Raw genomic sequence first — 22,476 nt, 5'->3', positions numbered from 1 at the left:
TTACTGAAATAACATGAACCTAGGGGTGACCATATTGTCTCCAGTGGAATTACCCTGGGCTGAATTTCTTCCAGTGCATTTTAAGTGATGATGTAAATATTTTCTATGAATATACAAATAAAAATGGAAATAAGACATGAAAGGAACACATGACAATGGTTACCAAAAATAAGCCTTAAGTTAGTAACATTCCATTGGACAATTAACTATCTCCTGACCTTAAGCTAAACCTACTTGTTTATTTCACTTACTTGTTTATTTCACTTACTGTTTCACACAGTCAATTTCCATTTTGTAATGAAATAGAATAAAATAAAATAAAATAAAATAAAATAAAAACAACCCTTTAATTTAATCAAGGGCAAGATATTGCTGTTGAAATGTGTGCCAGTGTCCCTTATTAACATATCTTTTCAGGGGGAAAATAGTATAGTGTTTCCATTTCTGTAATCTAAACAACAAACACGTTAATAGGTATCAATTACCAAACAGTTCCAGCTCTTAGAACCAGTGAGAAGGCCAGGGTGAGGGTTCCACATCTGGCTTTAGTGAAATCTGTTCCTGTCTGTGGTATTTAAAATTTAAAGAACTCCTGTTATTGTACAATTGGGAATCCTAGGGGAGTACAATGTTAATGAAATCCATAACATTCAAGGATTTTATGACTGCACTTTCAAAACTTTCCTTTAAAAGGGATGGCTGATTTCTGCCCTAGCACCAGTAATTGGATTTTTACAGAGTACATTTAATGTTCACATTTAGGACCTATAGTTACACTGTGTGTAATGTATCACATGAAATTCTTATATTTAAATGATGTTCCTATCTTGTTTTTGAAGCCCTTGAGCAAAAACCAGGCACTCCTAAACATGACAGGCCTTTACATCTCTGAACCTCTGTAATAGAGCTTAGCCACTTCCCTTCAAGGGGGAACGTAAAAGACTACAGTGCTACAAAAAGAGCATAATACCAGAGAGGGTAGGTTAAACAGAAGTCACTGGAGACCAATGGGTGTGTGTGATTTTGAGATTTGTTGCCCATTACTAGTCTCATTGGTGACCTACACTATGAGTAATTCTCATGCCAATACAGTTTTTCAAGCCCTCTATGGACATTTTTTGGATATGTTTACTGCGGAATATGCAAGTTACTATCAAAATATTCCTTCCAATTTCTGTGGAACTATTATTCCTTCCATATAGCTCAGCAGTGATGTGTGAGGTGTGAATTTTTTCTTCTTTCTGCACGGTCAGGCAATGACATCTGTGGGTGCAATTTCTTCTTCCCTCCTCCTAGCTGGACAGTAGCTCCTTTGCAGTACAATTCTTCTCTCCTATAACATTTAGCAAGCCCTCTACAAGCAGGTTGCTTGCAGAAAAGGGCACAGCATGTCTATTATCTACACAAGTACTTAGACTGAGCAGCGGGTTTCTGGCCATGGAGCAGGTCCCCTATTATCCCCCTTTTATCCTCTGGTCTGTCTGTCTAAATTCTTATACCAAACCCATCTCTGTGGCATCTAAGCACCTACTTAGGGTATTCAATAGGCCCGACTATCCTCAGGAGGATCAGAAGACATGATACAAAGTCAGTTTCCCAAGTTTTCTGGGGTTTACATGCCTCTTGTGGGCATGTAAACCAAGGTCTGAAGTAGGGGGGCAAGAACAGACCCCCTTAAATAATACTGAGCCCTCACTAGCCTCCTTTGATTGAGGTATCTATTGTGTATTTACTGCTAATTTTCTTGTGCAGAGAAAATATATAGATTGATTTTAAACATTCTTGTGTACAGAGTAGTTCAGCAGAATGATAGGGACTTTTGAAATGGAGCTCTCATTCCACATTTGTCTTTATTTCTTTAAATTTGCAGTTATCTATATTCCTATAATATTTATCCCTTTGTAAGTGTGACATAAAAGCATGCAGAACTGATATAAATTGGTGCACAGCAGATTTATTCCTGCAAAAGTTTGAAAATAATTGCATTTCATCATTTGGTGCCTTGGGCAATCATCTGTGTAACTGGCCTATTTCCTTATCAGGTATTCACTTAAAAATACAGTCAGTATTTATATAGGCTGGTGCACAGCACATGAATTTCTTTAACAGGGTTATTCTTACATCAGGCAATTGTTTAAGTTGGCTTTCCTGAGCAAGCTTATCTAAATGTTTCACACGAATGCTTGGGGAAGTATAAACCAGTGGTGCCTGTGTTTTTTTGTTTTTGGTTCTTTTGGAGTTTGCATTGCAGTGAAGTGCATCATACTACTGCATGAGATAAGATGAAAGCTGGAAAAACTCAGCTTTCAAGTCCTCCCAATCTTTGAAAAGCTGCCTGAGAGCTGAACTTCACAGGCTTTATTGGTGAGCTTTACCCATCGTTAGGGAGTGTATTGACATGAAAGCACAGTAACTGTCAATTCTTCCACCTCCCCCCTTTAAGAATACAAGTTATATTTCAGGTTTCAGAGGAACAGCCGTGTTAGTCTGTATTCGCAAAAAGAAAAGGAGTACTTGTGGCACCTTAGAGATTAACCAATTTATTTGAGCATGAGCTTTTGAGCATGAGCTTTCGTGAGCTACAGCTCACTTCATCAGATGTATACCGAATACGGTATACATCTGATGAAGTGAGCTGTAGCTCACGAAAGCTCATGCTCAAATAAATTGGTTAGTCTCTAAGGTGCCACAAGTACTCCTTTTCTTTTTAGTTATATTTCAGTTCATGTCATTTTACAGTTCATAATGCCACTCCAGCAAATTATAACAAGCAATGCTGGCTGTTCAGTTGTGTCATTATGGGTGTCTTATGCTCTTAAGATATGTTTGCATGAAGGTAAAGAATGCTACAGGAATCTTCCTTTCTGGATATTATTACAAAGTATAGATGGCACAGGCCAGGAGCTGGGTTAATTGACCAGGAGGAAGCTGTGACATGGGAATAAATGATGCAATTTGATAAAGGCACATACTGAAATCAGATAGTAGAAGAGCCATAGAAAGTATGACATTTGGAATGTTTCAAACATTTAATGAGCCAGTTCAAGCCAAGAGAACTCCCAGGTCTTGCCTTTGCCCCTGGGAAGTCAGAGTGGCGGGGCGACACGGTACTGCACAAAATTCTTTGCTGTAACAAACCATGATAGGTACAGTCTGCAGTATGATAGAAAACCCTTCCTATGCCCCTGTTGACCTTGACAGCTAGCCTTGATATAGCAGGATCCTATGGGCTTTAGGGGGCAATCTTATCTCCAGCATAGGGGAGCACACCAAGGCTGGACTTGCAGCCTTATTGCAATAGACTACGCTGGTCATGTCACCCATTATAGAGGAGCCAGTGGATCAACATAAGCATGGACCTACAAGCTATGCACATGCTTCCCAGCCCAGCACCAGATCCCCATATGCCAGTTCTTCTCACTGCTAGATGGCACCTCCTCCTGGTCATTCCAGCGATCAGGTCAGTGTGCCTTCACACAGTTGCGCACCATCTCTCTGCTTCTCTTACTCCAAGCTGCTGCCTCTTTGTGATTTGACCCTCCAGCCAGATCACTATATGCATTTTCCCCCTTGAGGGCTATCAAAGTCTTTCTTCAGCAATCTTAGGCAGTCTTCCCACTCACTAACCCATGGTACCACAGCCTCAATAGCTAGCAGGGGAACCCAGGCTGCCCTCTACTCCAGGTTCCAGCTCAGAGACCTTCTAGTCAGCAGCCAAGATCTGTTCCATTCTCAACTTTGCTACCTTTCCATAAGCCCTTTCCTTACCACCACCTGGCACTCCCCTACTCTGAGATTGCCACCCTCCCAGGGAGTAACTGTAGACTATCTAGCTCTGCAGACTCCAACCACTCCTCCCTTCTCCCAAGAAGTGACTACTGAGTTTCCCAGCAGTCTTTACTGCTGCTAGCTTCTTGGGTTTTTACTAGCTCAGCCCACCTCTGCTCAGGTGAGCCTCCTTCTAATTAGGGCTTTCCTCCCACCTTTAATTTTCCCAGCTTGCAGCCCAATTGGCTGATTGGGCCCACCTGTCCTACCTCAGCCCTCTCAGAGCCAGTGTGGGAAGTGCACCCCATCACATTCCTCCACAGCTCTAAGAAAAAAGCCCCTTTGGAGCCAAGCAGAGCCCCTGTGTGTGCTCCTCTAGTTCTGCCTCCCACCATCATGCAGTGGAATCCCACCAGTTCCACTGCAGCCAAGGCCATCTGAAGACATGAAGGAAGGAGCAGGATTTGACTTTAAGTGCAACAAAAATAAAATTAATCTACGAGACAGGGCAGGTGACAGACTGCAGCAGTGACAGAAGGGGGAAGAGAATGATGGAGGGTAACAGTTACAAATATGGGGCTGTGGGTCAGAACACACAGCTGAGATGTGTTATAATAAGGATAGTTGTTACTGAGCCAGAGAGCTTTGTGTCTGTGGGGCCTGTCCATTATTCTGAAGATGATAGACGTATTTATTTTACTGCAGAGCATCTTACTGAGACGATCAGGCATTTTTTGCCTATTCTTTCCACACTTGTACAATGGTATGAAGCTGAGGATTTTATGGGTCTTGTGGGTCCTTCCCTATTCCCCCAACCATGCTGTAGGGTTTCTGTTGCTGTGTTATTTGCCTCATATGTCCCTGTGTTTCCCTGCCTTTTTGTCTTAAGGGCTTGTCTACACTGGCAATTTACAGCACTGCAACTCTCTGGTTCAGGGGTGTGAAAAAACACCCCCCTGAGCACAGCAAGTTTCAGCGCTGTAAAGCACCAGTATAGACAGTGCCCCAGCGCTGGGATCTATGCCCCTCGTGGAGGTGTTTTTTTAGAGCTCTCTCCCAGCGCTGCACCGTGACCACACAAGGCACGTTAAAATGCTGCCACGGCAGCACTTTAGCATTACCAGTGTAGACTAGCCCTTAGTTTTTGCCACTAGGTGACACTTTTACTTATCCAAGAGGTAAGGTGGAAGGACAAAGGACATTCTCTCCATGTAGTAAATACCTGTCCTTCACAAGGCAATTCAACTTCTCTCCCATGTTTTGTTACTTACTCCTCTGCCCCCAGAAGATAGGGAGTGGAGAAGGGTATATTGCTACAGGGGGAAAGTTCCATTTTTGGCTCACGTATAAAAGTTTAATATATTTTTTTTCTATTTTTTAAAATGATCTTCAAAGGGGCATCAGTATAACCTTCATAGCTGTCTGATAAACAAAGCTTCCAGCACATAGCTGACCAAACATTAAACTGAGGCTCACCTCACCTGCTCTCAGGAACAACTGGCTTTTCTTCAGAGACTGTTTACACATAACTTCAAACAACCAGCTGTACCTATCTCACCTGTTCCTTCTCTCCTTTGCAGCCTCCTACGTTGAGTGCATTGGTCCAAATTCATTCATGGTGTAGCTTAACTGAAGCTACTCCAAAAATAAGCTTGTCCCATTATGGTATGAATTGAGAGAGCTGCATATTTTAGGCTGCAGATTATTTTAATACTGAATTAAGTGGCTAAAGTAAAACATGCTTTAGATTAGGCATTGCCCTTGATTTACCAATACAACTCCGATTAAGGTCAGGTTGTGCTCTGGACTGACATGATCCTTGTAGCATGGAAATAATTTTAAAGTGGTGTTATCAAAGTTGGTTGGTCAGAAGAATTGATGTCCCTTGCAAGTGGTCCTCTGTGTAATGACATCTTTACCTCAGGAAATCTACTCTGGTGTTTGCTTTTAGAAACCCAGATGCTAAAGATAGAATAGGTGTCCTTTTCACATTGCTTGAGGGGAGCAGCTTCTGCAGGAACAGGGTGGACAGCACAGAAAAGTGGAGCAGCAGCTCCATAGCATCATCCCCTGCCCTGAGAAACCCATCAACATGAAATCTGCATGGTTTGAGCTAGACAGGTTGTGCTGGGAGAAGAGCAGAACTGGGGAACGGCCACTCAACACACCAGGTTCCCTTCAGCTACTGAAAGATTTCTAAGTGAAATCCTCATGGCAATTAATATAGTTTGAATTACCATTAACTTCCCTCTGCAATTCACCCAGCCCCACACTCCCCTCCTTTAGCACCAGGAGAGAGCCTATAGCAGGGCAGGTTCTTCAAAAATTCTGTCAGAAGGGAGGAGGGGGCTCAGAGATCACCACTTAGGGCAGTGGTTCTCAACGTATGGCCCGTGGGCCAGATGCTGCCCAATCAGCATAGAGCTACAGCCCATGTGACATCCTCAGGGTAGTATTGGACGTGGCCCACAATGATAAATAGGTTAAGAACCACTGACTTAAGGGTTGGTTACCTTGACAGGATCTATGACAGGATCTATGCCAATGTTGCTTGGCTTCTGCTGCACTTCCAGATCTCCTACCCTGTGGGAATCCTAAAACCTCTCTCAATTGAGAGGGAACATACTAAGGACATTGCAAGGTGACCCTTCTATGTATGTACTTTATCCCTCTCTCTCTTTCTCTCTCTGTTCATAGCATGCCAGTCATCACAGCATCTCACCATAGTTATTGGAATTCCCCCCCCCCCCCCCGCCCCAGGAGGAAAGCATGAAGCCTATATATTTTAAAAAGACTTGACTTATTGCTAGGCTAACAGTAAACAAAAGAAACATGCACCATGTACTGTGCTAGAAATGGGGAGTCATTTTTTTGGCCTCACAAACTTGACAGCCCCCTTTAAAAGAGAAAAAATAAATGCAGAAAAAAGTGAGCAATTGCCTGATTTGCAGAGATTGTACCAAATGTTAAGAAAGTGAGAGCTGCTCACAGATAACTAGAAACTGTGGCTATGCCCATGTAACTCAAGAGTATTTACTCACTCCCATGTTCATGAATATCAGGTCTATCTTTGGGCCTCTTCCTGGATGTCAGTGGCTATACAGGCAGATCTATTTGGAGGATCAAGATCTAAGTCAGTAGAAGTTTTATCCATTATAATATATCTTCTTCATGCTTACCAATGTCCTCCTACTGCATTAGTGTGGGTGGTACAGCAGAAAATAGGGGGAAGCTAAGGTTATTTGTGTGTGTTTACATGTGTATAGTAATGTACTTGGATTCAGAATGCCAAAATTTATTAGGCAACAAAGTCCTGGTACCTACACCCTATGATACGTCTAGGACGTGATTACCTGTGATTACTGTAACTGGCAAAATGTCACAATAGTGCTGTATTGGTGAAATTCACTGCTTCCCATACAAAGCCCAGCTTCTCACATGGGAAGCAATTTGGCTGGGAGACTTTGGGGTGCTTGCTTTTCATTTGTGAGTGTTAGTTACTCATTCATTTTGAAAAAAAGTCCTGTAATTATGTTCTTCTATTAGAAGAAACAGGTTCTGTAAGTATTGCTATAGAGTTTCCCATTTCTATAGTCTCTAACAAACTTGGGAAGGTTACATTCAGACTGTACTAAGTACTTGTCTTCATTCCAGATCACAGGATTAAACTCAGGTTTAAAATTAAATGTAAATTACAAATAAGCATTCAAAAACGTTAATTAAAAGTATTAAGTTCTTGAATCATGTATTGCTCAGCAAGGGTTCCTAAGTATCTTAGCTGGAGAAAAGATCCATTCACATTTTTTCCTTTTTCTGACCTACTCATTGTACGTCTTAGGGTATCTGCAAGTTAATGCAGAGTTGAAGCAAAGGTTTTCATTTTAAAGAAGTAATATTTCGCAATTAGATATGCTTCTTGAAGACTAAAACAATCTTTTTCTAAAGCACTAGAAGTACATCAGCCTTTCTGTTCATTGCTACAAGGAGGTTTCAAATTGCATAAGATGCTGATTACTTAGATTCTGGAGTCCATAGAAATCCAAATACTATTACATTTTCTTCTCTTTGTTATCAGAGTTTATTGTATCTTAGTGTCCAGGTTGTAAGGAGTTATCAGATATGAGATAAATTAGGAAGAAGATATTTTTCTGATTCTTCTGAATATAATTATGTTACTTCAGAAATTTTAAAATATATATATATTTCAGTAGAACATAGAAATGAGTATTTGAAGACTTGTTTCTCAGCATTGTATATGCAATGAATGCATTTCATAAAATACATTTAGCCCATTTCATCATAACATTGCATTCTCTGTGCTTTAAAATCAAACTCTTTTCAAAGACTCACACTATAAATATCACACAGAGCTAATGTCGACCAGTGGCAGTACTTCTCCCACCTCACTAACCGCATTTTTCTTTCACATTTGATCTTTATGCTTTCCACACTGGAGCGATTTGGTATGCTGAATTCTGGAAATGTCTGAAGTTGAAATGCTAGTGTATTAACCTGCTGTACTGAGTCTCTTTTGTTTCTCTTTACCAGAGTGCTGCTTGCCAATTTTTACAACTACAGCAGATTTCACTATTCAAATAGAACCAGATGGAACACCAGTTCAAAGAACATGTCAGAATTAAATATTTCTTTTTTAATTAGTTGCTTCTGATTTATGCAAAAAAAATTAACATAAGAGTGGGAGAATGTGCCATGAATCCAGATGTAATACAGCCCACACAAGTATTATCTTTTCTCAGTCAAAAAACAGAGGTCTTTTCTTTTTTCTTTTTGGACTTCATTTTTCTTACACTTTATGCATTTTTCTTTCTTCAGCAAGCACAGTGCTGACAGTTGCTGAAGCTCCTTTATACCTTGCAGCCAAACCTTTTCATCCTTTTCCAAAGTTTTCTCCTATAGAAGCTGGTTAATCTGCCTCTAAGAAAAATCTCTCTAAACGCAGTACTGCAACACCAGGGTCAGTGCCTGCATGCAATAGCCCCCTTTACATTTAAGTTTTAAGGTTACAAAGCAGCAATGGGGATTTAGGCTTGAAGCTAAGACTGTAAAGAATATTTCAGCTTTTAAAGCAAGGGCAGCTCTTGTTTTGCTGCTGTGATATTTTTGTCCTTTGACACAAATGTTTGCCCCATCATCTGTTTCATACTTACGTTGAGTATACATTTCTGCTAATGCACTTAGGTCCTGCTCCTGCTAAGGTCAATGAGAAAGCTCCCATTCAGTCCATTGGTGCATGATGGATCCCTCTTTAAGGGCCATTCTCTCTCCTTATTCTCCTTATGGAACTATCATTAATATCAATGGGAGTTTTGCACAAAGAGAAAGGATACATTTTACTCACTTAAAGCCAAAGTGGAAGTCAATGAGTCAAGGAGTTGTACTTTTGTAATGACCACAGATTTCAGGGATGAAGACTACTGAAATTAATTTGATTTGCCAAGTAAATTAAAAGTTCCTTTAGCGTTTCAATTAAAGGCTGTAACCCATGTGACTTAAATATCAATAAATAAAGGAATTGAATAATAGTTCTACACACAGCATGGGCCAAAGTGATCAATCAAATCAACAGCAGCTATAAAAAAGGTATGCTAATGAAAGACAATGCTGATGAACCCTTGCATAATTAGAGTAGTAGATAGTAGGGCAGTGAAGTACCACCATAGTTCATCTGACTCTGAGAGCCATGTGTGTTATCTAAGGAAATGACACTATTCTCTAACAATATTTACTTTGGTATGTAATGTTAAGTGATTAATTATACAGCTTTTCAAGCCACAAGAGATGCTCACAACAAATAGCTTCCTGTTGTTTATCAAACTCTAGCCCTTTGTCCTTTATTTTCTCACGTTGTTGCCCAGGCCTACAGTAAGGGTGTTAAAAGCTTGTAACAACCATTCCCTTGCCATGACAGCCTCAGTGAACTGTATTTTATTGAGCAAAGCAGATTTTCATTTTGAAAATAAGGCCTTCCTCATTATGACATGATTATGTATGATTATAGGAAGAAGTAATATTCATTTCATGGCTTGTAAGCTACATGCTGCTCTTTAACCAGCAGTTTGCAGAGATTTCCTGTATGATTTACTCCACAGTGCTACGTATGCTACTTTGTCCTCCTCCTTAAGTGGTTTTGAATAAAATATGTGTGCAGCATTTTGCATATCTATATCTCAGGAATGTGACTCCTATAGTTTGTCAGACAATAGTGCAGCTATAAAAAGTATTTTTACTGGATGCTAAGAGGCATTGCAGAATAAATAGTCAGGCAATATTCATACATGGAAACAGTCAGCATCTTTCAATATGCTTTCACAGGGCAGGAATTGCTTTAAGAAGTCTTATGCAGTAAGCAAGAACAACTATTTTCCTTTGATAGGGCCATTTCTCTCCCAGAAAAATGATATATTTGAGATTATCCTCATTTCACACAAGCTAAGGGCCCAATCCTTTATACATTTGCTACCAAGTGTAGTACTTGCCAACATAAGTAATCTCATTGTAACAAGGAACACCCTAAGCACATGGGATCAGGCCCTAATGCATTATTTTTGAGAAGGGATATAAGTTTTCATCTGAATGAAGGCAGGGAAAGACTCAAGAAGAGAACAATCGAGATACTATAATCAAAAATAAAATCCTGGTATTGAAAGTGACGTGTCATGATGTCACTATTGTGGATTGTTCTAGGCTAGCTCAGATAATGGCCACTCAGCCACACAAAGCACAATAAACTTCTACAAAATAGTTTGCATCTCAGAAAATAAATACCAGATGTTTGTTTATCAGACACTGAGTGAAATGTCAAATAATTTTAGTGAATGCATTTGATGTTCGGCTTCAGATGTACAGTCTTTCATCACCACATCCCTCCACAGTTCAAATTAACGCGAAACAGAAGTTCTTCAAACCAACGTACCAAAATACAACTAGTATAAAACAAAAAGCCAGCTGTCAAATAATCTATCACAAATGGAGATGGGCTGACTGAGTTAGGGAAAAATGGGCAATCTCTGTACATTAATGTTTGGAAGCCTTTGTGGAAAAGTGAGCATACTGTTATACATAGACAAAGACTAGAAAGTGTAGGGTACAGCTGTTCCTGTAAGCACAACCCCAAAAGCATAAGAACATCTAATGAAATTATGACACAGTTGTCCTCGAAGTATTGCCCTCTGAATATGATTCTTCTGGAAATTCTAACACTGAGCATCTGTGTCTGACCAGAGTTATCTTTTTGGTACCTTCAGTTGCCAGTGGGTAGTAGGAATTTGGATATAGGTTGAAATTCACCTCTGTGCAGAGGCCTATGCAACACTTAAACCCTTTGCACAGAGGTAAATTTCACCTATAAAGCCCTTCTCTAAACAGGTTGTAAAGCTTTATGTTCATCCTTAATGAACGTTAGAAAGAAAAACACAGTTCAAAGTGAGTTCTCAAAGTGATTAATATGAGAATTCAGTGATGGGGAGTTTAAAAGCACGGGAGGACATCTTATGCAGTTTCGAGGGTAGTTTCCACCTTTTTTATATTATTGTTATCACCTCAGTTAGTAAGAAGGATTCATAAACATGGTTTTGAAGGTCTGGTTTGATGGCAATAATTGTTTGCTTTAGAGTCAAACGTTTCCCTTAGCCTCTGATGTTAAGTTTTAGCTTGGCTTCAAATATCTAGAACTCTCATAACAGACTGTCGCTTGACTTCATTCAAAATGTATTACTGACTGTATGTGAAAAAATAAAAAAAAAACCACTAGAGTCATTTCAAATCAGCTGGAACTGTACTTGCTTAGGACCCTAATCATTTCAAACCTGAAGAGCTGTTGGAAATTTTAAGAGAAGCAGTTCATTTAAATAACTCAGCACTACACTCCCTCAGACTTCCAGATTTTCAAGTGCACTTCAGCCTGGAAGTGAATGTGATATTGGACATGACTCTGTGCAGCACACTTTACAATCAGCAGAGTACAATTTTGAGAGCATTTCAAGTTAAGTTGAGATTGCTCTGTGCAATGATACCCAGACTCCCCCATGAACTTTCAGATTGTAGCAATCTAACATTTGAGGCTCTCCAGTAACTTTAACTCACTTGATTGTTTTTGTAAGACAGTATTGGGGTTTTTTTTTAAGAGAGAGAGAGAGAGAGAATTTTTTTTCTATTACAAACAAATCTTTGCAGCATTTCATCCCCAGAAATTCAGATGCGGGGATTTTTTTTTGATTCATCAAGCTAAAATGCAAGTATTGGCATTACCAGCCTTAAAAACTATGGCAGAGACAAGGGTTTTGCACTGAAAGCCAGCACTATCCTTCCCACACAGGGCTACTGTTCTTCTGTTGCAGGACTTCAAAACAACTTATATATGACATGGAAATCAAAATAGCAGCTACCCTGTCCTGAATAACACTTCCTGCAGCTATCTGAGAAAGAATGCAGAGCATATTGATTTAGCCACTCCGGTGCCTTTGGGTGTATGACATATATCCAGGAAAAAGGATGCTTGTGGAACACTGGAGACATACATTCTGCATCCTGCATGCTTTGAAAATAATGAAAAAGCCAGAGACATGCATGGCACATTAGCACAAGAGGAGTTAATTCAATCTATTAATGGCTGGGCACTAGGATATTATGCTGTAGCTTGGGAGAGGGGTTCAATAGGGATTTGTGCAGGAACCAAATATTTGAGCAATTTATTCCTTAATGATAGCTGTATTGCCACAATATACAAGACAACTTTTTTTTGCATTTACAATGACATTTTTAAGTTTTAGTGACATATGTTGACTAGTAACATGATTTTATCAATTCACTCTGACAGAATTAATTATAAAGACTCATGTGACTGTTATAAATCTATCTACCTTAGGGTTTTATAGTGCTGCCCATCACTGTAGTATCTGGGCACTTTCCACATACAAACAGTAGCAATAGCTAAGTTCCTAGTTGACTTCATGGAGTCTCTGTCTTTTGTTCCTTTTAGGGGAGTAAATTAGTAGGGCTAATATTTTGTGACTAATTATATTTCTTATATTGAAATGAAATAAATTGTTATAAGAGGCAAAAGCTAGAGTCCAGCTTTTTGGAAGGCAGGTTAATGAACTTAATTTTAATTAGCACTTCTTACTGTTTGGCACAAAGCCAGAAAATAAGGAAGGAATAAAAGTTATACAGCTCTGATTATTGACCTACTTATTAGAAACCATCTTGGTTGCCCTCAACCCTTTGGATGCTGTCTGTCTGAATGAGGGAGGGAGCGAGAATGCATCTAACACACTATATATATATATATATATCTTTATATATACTGCACAGAAATGCACATGGAGTGGCATTCATTTCCCCAGCAGTCTGGAAAATGTCAGTATGGCTACATCTACACTTAAAATGCTAATGGCACAGCTGCAGCACTTCAGTATAGACACTTATTACAGCAATGGGGGGGTTCTGCCCTCTCTGTAGTAAAACTACCTCCCCGAGAGGGGGTAGCTAGGTCGATGGAAGAATTATCTCTCCTATATATGAAAGAGAACCTTTTAGTACATACCTATTCCTCTTGACTGAAAAGGCAGATGTTTTCACATACTATGGTAATATAGTTTAGGAATAAATTGATACGCAGTCACAGATAAGGAGCTATAGGCCACATTGCCATCAATAATAGGATACTTTTCTTTTTTTATTAACCCCTTATGCTCCTTTGGAAACAAGGCTGTTTTCTGCTATTATAACATTATTATGCTCTAAACAGATTGTCCATATCTCCATGTTTGTTATCACAGGTAGACCTAGGCCTTCTCCGATTTGTCTCTAGCATCGGGACCCAGGGAGCCATCTCAAAGGAAACTAAGAAAATATATTTTGTGAAATCATACCGAGTAGATGTCAGCTCTAACGGAGAAGATTGGATTACACTAAAAGAGGGAAACAAACCTTTGGTAAGTCTTTTCCATTTCACCTCACTCTTGTCAAGTGATAAACCATCATAGTAGCTACAGTAATAAGAAAGGAAGGATGATCAAGCGGTTAGGGCCCAAGTCTGGGATGTGGGAGACCCAAATGCAATTCCCTACTCCACAACAGACTTCCTGGGTGACCTTGGGTAAATCACTTTAGTCTTTCTGTGCCCCAGCTCCCCATTGTAAAATAGGGATAATAGAACTTTCTTCTCCCACAGAAGTGCTCTGTAAATAAATCCGTTAAAAGATTGTGAGGCTCTTCGGGTATGTCGACACTGCAGTCAGACATGGCTGGCCCATGCCAGCCGACTCAGGCTTGTGGGGCTCGGGCTCAGGGGCTGTTTCATTGCAGTGTAGCTGTTCGGGCTCAGGCTGCAGCCCGAGCTCTGGGACCCTCCCACCACTCAGGGTCTGAAAGCCCAGGCTCCAGCCTGAGCCCAGACGTCTACACAGTGAGTAAACAGCCCCTTAGCCCGAGTCCCATGAGCCTGAGTCAGCTGGCATGGCCAGTTGTGGGTGTCTAATTGCAGTGTAGACATACTGTTGGACACTACAGTGTTGGGGGTCATATAAGTACCTCAGATAGATGACTCAGCATATCTTTGCAGCCTTATAAAGATTAGTAAATCACCTTCCCTATTGCATTTGTCTATGGATTTGCCCTCTCCACCCTCCAACAGAAACAGCTTTTACCTCTTGTAAGAAAAATCCTCATTATCCACCATCGTGGGCATGAAAGTAATTTGTTTAAGGGCCAAATTCTGCTCACCCTGCTCACATGAGTAGTCTGTTCACTGCTACTCACATGCTCACCCAGAAGTCAGTATTCCCAATAGTTTCTAATGTAACCTAATGGAAACTGAATAACTCCATGCTGCCTTCTTTCAAGATAGTTGTTTTGAGCAGACATGGCTGTTGAAGTCCTGCCATAGTTATGTAATATAAAATATATAAACATATCTATGTGATCTGGACATGTCTGTATCTTCCAGTCCGATCTCATACCTTCAACAAAAGTGTCCACTAAAATGATGATAATCTCTATCACTTAGCTGATTCAATCTTCTAAGCACTTTCATGAACAATAACAAATTAATCCTCACAGCAACCACTTCACGTAGTACTATACCTGTTTTACAAATGAGGGGAAGCTCACAAGGTCAAATGCCACAATGATGGGCACTGTATAAGAACCTAAATAGATATAGAGATATTAAGTGACACCCAACATCATGGAGGAAATCAGTGTTGGAGGTAGTATTAGAACTCAGGGGTTTCTGGTTGTTCGTCATGTGCTCAGAACAAATGCCTCTTTCACAACTAGTCTCAAAATTCAGTTTCCTTGGAAAACTTACAATTTACATGGCTGTTGTACATGCTTTGTTAATGAAAAGATTTGACCACTCTGACTTATTGGTTAGAAGAGTTTAAAAACTTTTTTCTCTAGTCAAAGCAAATCCGATGTAAAACAGCAATGTTTTATTGTAGGTCAGAGTATTAAAAAAAAAGAAAAGAAAATCACATCAACTAAATCTACACCAGGCTGACACTCAATTTTTATATCCCTGATCAAAAACCCAAAGGTAGGGGGACTGGGGCTATTGATGCAGCAACAAGCTCATGAAACTACACAGCTCTTTGAGGAGCCTTTCATTTTGAAAGGATTACAGCTGTAGCATAACCTGGAGTTCCATGCCTTTTAGTCAGAATCATTGGGCCCATCCAGACTCACCCACTAAGAAAAACCAGACCAATTCTTCTTTGAAAGATTTTGCTGCAAGAAATGGATCAGAAGCTGGACATCAGTGTAGAGCAGGGGTTCCGAAACTTGGTTCGCGGCTTGTTCAGGGTAAGCCCCTAGCGGGCCACGAGATGGTTTGTTTACCTGAGTGTCTGCAGGTATGGCTGCTCGCAGCTCCCCGTGGCCGCGGTGCACTGTTCCCAGCCACGGGGAGCTGCAAGCAGCTATACTTGCAGACGCTCAGGTAAACAAAGCATCTCGTGGCCCGCTAGGGGCTTACCCTGAACAAGCTGCAAACCAAGTTTGAGAACCCCTGATCTAGAGGCTCTCCCTAGATAACAAATCCAATACATTAAATTCTTTAATGAATAACTTAGAGGGATGAGCTGATGGCTGCACACAGCTAACCCACCAAGTCAATGCAGAACTGAACATGACAAACAGGAAAATTGGAATTATGTGTAAGAAACTGTCAAATCTCCCATAAAAGGAGAAGTTCTTAAGCCTACATACGTTTAAAAAAAAACAGGAAATTTTGTCTTCACACTATTTGAGGAAGAAGCAGGAAACTGAGTCATCGTCTTTGGACTCTGACTTTTAGAAGTTTTGGCCCTATTACAGAGGAGCATGCTTACCAACAAGAAAGCAGAGACCAATACAATATTTATTTGTGGGACTTATTGTTTGACCATTGACCTAAAGGGACAAAGACAGGATCCTAGAAGATTGAAAACAATCAGCTATAAGGATTAAATCTCACTATACAAGACAAAAAAACTTTGGTATTTGTTAAAAAGGATTTTACATAACAGAAGGTCAAAATAAGCGGTATTATTCCCTGCAAAACTCAGAGTCCAAGTACAAGCAAAGGAATGCACATTTTATCCTGATTCAGTAAAGGAACTTTTACACAGCCTAAAATGCAGATCATTCCTCACTGAATTAAGTCCAGATCTTTGATTCTGAGTCACATGTAAACAAAGACCTTGGCTCATACGACACCTCTTTGCACCAGCTCAGTGAAGCTTAGAAGCCATAAAGCTGCCCTAACCAGGCAGCTGAGGTTTTTTCCAGCATAGCACAATCCTTGGATAGCACAGACCCAGTGTAGCTGCCCTTCATCATGCCCTCCACACAGACTCCTGGCATGAGGGACGTGCCAGGAGAAAAGAGGCATTGCCAGACCATTGCTACACTCTAGTGATCCTCAGCTCACCTAATGGTCCCTGAAGCTGTCCTGTCTTGCTTGGTGGAGGTGGGGGGAAAGGGGTTAAACAGTATCTAGGTAGCATATAGCTACCTTTACCCACACCTTGTGTTCTGCACTGAACACAGTTCATCTGAGCATGAGGTTCAGGACCTATCCAATTTATCCCAGTCTAACTATAATGGATTAACAATTGCATTCAATATTGTCATGTATATTGTGTCTTCTTTAATTTTCTTCCCAAAGCCACAGTACAGCAGAGAAACTGTTAAGCATTGGTATGTTATATAGAGGCATCTTCCAGGCTTAGTTGCTTGCAGAAATGATGCTTTGTGTATAATGACATATTCCTCCATGCAAAAAACTGTTTCAACTTTGGATTGTTGGTATGTGTAAAACACAGAATTATAAACTACATTTAAAAGAAAATATATTATTTTTTAAAAATGGTGCCTTTCCTTTCTTCCTAAAGGTATTTCAAGGGAATGTCAACCCCACTGATGTTATTCATAGGATTTTTCCCAAGCCAGTGTTAGCACGATTTGTTCGGATCAGACCTGCAAGCTGGGAAAATGGGATATCGCTGAGATTTGAAGTTTATGGCTGTAAGATAACAGGTAGGTGTCCGGAAGATTTTGAAAACCTGACATTTGTTGTATTTACATTTGGCACTTTTTTCTTTTTCTTTTTAATGATTCTGTTCTCTAAAAAAAGACTATTCTCATAAAGTTGCCAGGTGTCTGGTTTTTTACCAGAATGTCTGGTCGAAAAGGGACCCTGACAGTGGCCTTTAAAAGTCCCGTCGGCGGTACAGCGAGGCTAAGGTAGGTTCTCCGCCTGGCTGGCTCCACATGGCTCCTGGAAGCAGTGGCATGCCCCCCCTCCACCTTCTAGGTGTTGGGGAAGCCAAGGAGCTCCACGTGCTGCCTCCGCTCCGAGCACCAGCTCCACGGCCAATGGGAGCTGTGGGGGCAGCACCTGAGGACACGGCAGCGTCCAAAGCTGCCTGACCATGTCTCTGCGTAGGAGTGAGGGGGGGACATGCCACTGCTTGAGGTAAGCGCTGCCCGGAGCCTGCACCCCTAACCTCCTCCTGCTTCCCAACCTCCTGCCCCAGCCCTGATCCCCCTCACACTGAACCCTTCAATCCAAGCCTGGAGCCCCCTCCCACACCCTGAACCCCTCATTTCTGGCCCCATCACAGAACCCACACCCCCAGCCCAGAGCCCGTACCGCTCCCACACCCCAATTCCCTGCCTCAGCCCAGAGCCCCCCCCCATACTCTGAACCCCTCAACTCATAGCCCCCTCCTGCACCCCAAACTCCTCATCCCTGGCCTCACCCCCAGCTAGAGCCCTCACCCCCTCTTGCATCCCAACCCGCTGCCTCAGCCCAGAGCCCCCTCCTGCACCCTGCAGTCCTCATTTCTGGCCCCAGCTGGAGCCCTCACCCCCTCCCACACCCCAACCCCCTGAGGCAGCCCGGTGAAAATGAGTGAGTGAGGATGGGGAGAGCAAGCGATAGAGGGGGAGGGATGGAGTGAGCAGGGGCAGGGCCTCAGAGAATGGGCATGGCAGGGGGCGGGACCTTGGAGGAGGGGCGAGGCAGGGGACAGGGCAAGGGTGTTCAGTTTTGTAGAAAGTTGTCAACCCTAGGTCCACATGTCTTCCACATTTGCATGGGCAGAGCCCTAAACAGGGGTATAGTTTGGCATAAAGTAGGTGGAATTAGCAAATATAAAAACCAAAGAAGCAAAACCCCTGGAAAAATACAAACATTACTTTGGCATCATCTTTAGAGACTACAGATTTAAGGGGTGAGAAAACTGGGGTACAGTTTTCTTTTAATTATTTTACTATGTCATGCATTACTCTTTTGACAGTCCCTCACCTGGCCCTCCTTTCCGCACCCCATAGTCTCCAAGATATTCCGGTTAGGCCAAGGGTTTTATTATAGATTTATTAAGGAGTTCATTTTGTATTTCAAAGCCAGGACAATGTAACATGGGATGAACAAAAAACCTTTATCTGGTTACTGAATATAAAGCTAGTTATTTACTGGTTTCAGAGTAACAGCCGTGTTAGTCTGTATTCGCAAAAAGAAAAGGAGTACTTGTGGCACCTTAGAGACTAACCAATTTATTTGAGCATAAGCTTTCCTGAGCTACAGCTCACTTCATCGGATGCATACTAGCTATTTACTGAATACCGCCCAATGTTAATATGAGTATCTAAACAGGGTGTCTAGATTTGCACTTGAAACTCAAATCAGCATTTATGTGAGGTGCATAAATGCCTAAGTGCTTATTTGGGCACTAGGATTTGCATGTTCTCTTTATAGTATATAGTGGATACCCAAGTTGAAAATTAGAAAAGATGTGAACGCACAGATCTACAAACCATTCCAACAACTAGATGTATAAGGCCAGATTCCCATTTGTGAAAGAACATTAGTCTGGTTGGAGTGCTGTTGCCCTTTTGTGGCACAGAAATCTCCCCAGATGATCTGTGTAAGCACTTTTGTAATGGCACCATCTGGCCCTCATTACCAGCAAAATGCTGTCTTTAAAAAACAAACCAAAATAACAATTTTTGAATAAAAAAGTTTAATTTTTGAATTTAAAAAGTTACTTCCATTTTTTTATATTAATAAAATTCCCAATCAGATGTCAAGAATTATAACATTCATAAACCAGTCGGAGAACACTTCGATCTCTCTGGTCACTTGAATACAGACCTAAAAGTCGCAATATTACAACAAAAAGACTTCAAAAACAGACTCCAATGAGAGACTGCTGAATTGGAATTAAATTTGCAAACTGGATGCAATTAACTTAGGCTTGAATAGAGACTGGGAGTGGATGGGTCATTACACAAAGTAAAACTATTTCCCCATGTTTATTCCCCCCCTCCACCCACCACTGTTCCTCAGATGTTCTTGTCAGCTGCTGGAACTGGCCCACCTTGATTATCACTACAAAAGGTTCCCCCCCTCCCCCCGCTCTCCTGCTGATAATAGCTCACCTTAAGTGATCACTCTCATTACAGTGTGTATGGTAACACCCATTGTTTCATGTTCTCTATGTATATAAATCTCCCCACTGTATTTTCCACTGAATGCATCTGATGAAGTGAGCTGTAGCTCACGAAAGCTTATGCTCAGATGAATTTGTTAGTCTCTAAGGTGCCACAAGTCCTCCTTTTCTTTTTGCGAATACAGACTAACATGGCTGCTACTCTGAAACCAAGAATAGAGTTGACAATGAGTTTTCTGATACTTCCTGGTTCCCATCAGACCAGAAATACTTGTGGTATTTTGGTACTTCCACTACCTTCTGAAACCAGGAAGTACAAAATTAAGCAAACAAAAAATAAATTAAATTAAAGACTCAACCAAAATGAGATTTGAGTTTGGAGGAAAGGGTCAAGTTATTTCTTATATTCTTTGAACTGGCTGTGGCATGTCCTTTTCTACTTTGGTTTTATGGCTGTATCAGATTTGCACAGATTAACTGTTAAACGTGGCCTGTTTCTTCTGTAGATTATCCTTGCTCTGGGATGTTGGGTATGGTGTCTGGACTCATTACCGACTCTCAGATTACAGCATCTAGTCAAGTTGACCGAAACTGGATCCCAGAAAATGCTCGTCTTATAACAAGTCGTTCAGGCTGGGCACTGCCACCAACTACTCACTTGTATACGAAGGAATGGCTTCAAGTCGACCTCGGTGAGGAGAAAATGGTGCGGGGCATAATTGTTCAGGGAGGCAAGCTCCGAGAAAACAAAGTGTTCATGAAAAAATTCAAGATTGGCTACAGCAATAATGGATCCGATTGGAAAATGATCATGGATGCCAGTAAGAAGAAGATAAAGGTGAGGGAGAAATCACTACATTGTAAATTCTCTTTTACAAAACACTTGCTTAGCTCTGATCTTTGGAAAAGGGTTGTGTTGAGGTGACCCTAGGTCTAGGCTAAATAGGGAGACTTCTTCAGCAGCAAATCTAAACGAATGTTACTAAAACAGTACTGTGACTGTGGTCAGGCTCCAACAAGCCAATCCCAAATTGCTCCTCACTGCTATGGAGCTTTTGCTTATTTATCATCCCCCGCAAATGAGCGTGATCCCTGTTTCTGTTCGGTCATGTGCAGCAGGCACACTGTGGGTCTGAGGTATGCCTCGGAATCCTTTGCAACGCTGTGGTGACAAATGCTGAAAAGAAATGCTGGAGGGTTCTATTCTTAGCCTGGCTACTGGCTTTATGTGAATTTAGGCATATCACTAAATCTGTGTGTGCTTCATTTTCCCTAGCTGTAAAATGGGGACAATGCTATTTACCTCAAAGGGCTGATCTGAAGATTTCTGAATTGTATGTAAAGTGCACTGGGATAGAGGTGCTCTGTAAGGCCTGATGCAATGCCCATTGAAATCAATGAAAACTCCCGAATGATTTTGATAAGATATGGACCCCGTCTTCAATGCACAGTACTATTATATTATTACTAGTGCAGGATTTGGGACCCTGTCTGGGAAAGGCAATTGACACATATGGCTGAGCAGAAATAGCAAAAACTTTAGGGGAGGAAATGACATAGACAGAGGACCAAGTGGATTGTTGTGTGACTGAGCTGGTAGGAGGAAAAAAAAAGAACAACAACAAAGAGCAGGCCCCAAATAGTGTATTTGCCTAGGTCCAGTCCTGGATGCATACTCTGGAATGTTTTAAAAATATCTAGCCAAAATCCTGTCCATTTAGTCTCATGTAGACTCGGGGGGGAGGGATAGCTCAGTGGTTGGAGCATTGGCCTGCTAAACCCAGGGTTGTGAGTTCAATCCTTGAGGGGGCCATTTAGGGATCTGGGGCAAAAATTGGGGATTGGTCCTGCTCTGAGCAGGGGTTAGACAAGATGACCTCCTGAGGTCCCTTCCAACCTTGATATTCTATGATTCTATGTGCCTTTTTGGTATCTTTGCCCAGAATGTACATTTAGATATTTTTGCCTGAAAGCACAACTGTCACCTCCATAATCTGCCTGTGTCTCCTACTCTATTACTTAAGAGATATCACCATTCACTGCGCAGGGCATAATGAACAGGAGGACTTGTGGCACCTTAGAGACCAACAAATTTATCTGAGTATAAGCTTTCGTGGGCTACAGCTCACTTCATCGGATGCATAGAATGGAACATATAGTAGGAAGATATATATACACATACAGAGAACATGAAAAGGTAGAGTAAGAGTCTCTAAGGTGCCACAAGTACTCCTGTTCTTTTTGCGGATACAGACTAACATAGCTGCTACTCTGAATCAGGTCATAATGCTTTGCTACTGACATGGTAATGACAAGGAACCATGAATTGTACCTACAATAAGGGAATAAAGAGAGGAAGAGCAATGACAAAAATGCAGCAAAAAACTCCACACACCTGTTTATCTCAGTTCTGTTATTCTGGAGTTCAGATATAAAGGCCATGCCTGCCCTGCCCCCTGTGTGTGCTGGGCCGGACCCGCCCCCCGAACCCCCTCCTGCAGCTGAACCCCCTGTCCTGAGCCCCCTGCTGCCCTCCACACCCCTCCTGCACCCTGACCCCCTGCCCTAAGCCCCCTGTCACACCCCTCCTGCATCCTAACCCCCTGCCCTGAGCCCCCTGCCGCACCTCACAACCCTCCTACACCCCGACCCCCTGCCCTGAGCTCCCTGTTGCACCCCACACCCTGACCCTCTTCCCTGAGCCCCCTGCCACACCCCGCACACCTCCTGCACCCCAACCCCCTGCCCTGAG

The 22,476-nt window shown here is 41.6% G+C and overlaps 1 protein-coding gene across 4 annotated transcripts in view; it reads left to right on the top strand.

Annotated features, from left to right (window-relative positions):
- Positions 1-22,476, top strand: part of NRP1 (neuropilin 1) — a 142,584-nt gene that overhangs the window by 87,206 nt on the left and 32,902 nt on the right. For all 4 annotated transcript variants that reach the window (XM_048837726.2, XM_048837725.2, XM_048837723.2 and 1 more), the window contains exons 8-10: positions 13,566-13,721; positions 17,163-17,307; positions 20,231-20,562. In XM_048837726.2, coding sequence (XP_048693683.1) covers positions 13,566-13,721; positions 17,163-17,307; positions 20,231-20,562 — 633 coding nt within the window. The remainder of the gene's footprint in view (positions 1-13,565; positions 13,722-17,162; positions 17,308-20,230; positions 20,563-22,476) is intronic.

Source organism: Caretta caretta, chromosome 2 (assembly GCF_965140235.1).
Source record: "Caretta caretta isolate rCarCar2 chromosome 2, rCarCar1.hap1, whole genome shotgun sequence".
In the NCBI taxonomy this organism is placed as follows: Eukaryota; Metazoa; Chordata; order Testudines; family Cheloniidae; genus Caretta; species Caretta caretta.
Note: the sequence above shows the minus strand (reverse complement) of the source record. Positions and strands in the feature narration are given on the sequence as shown.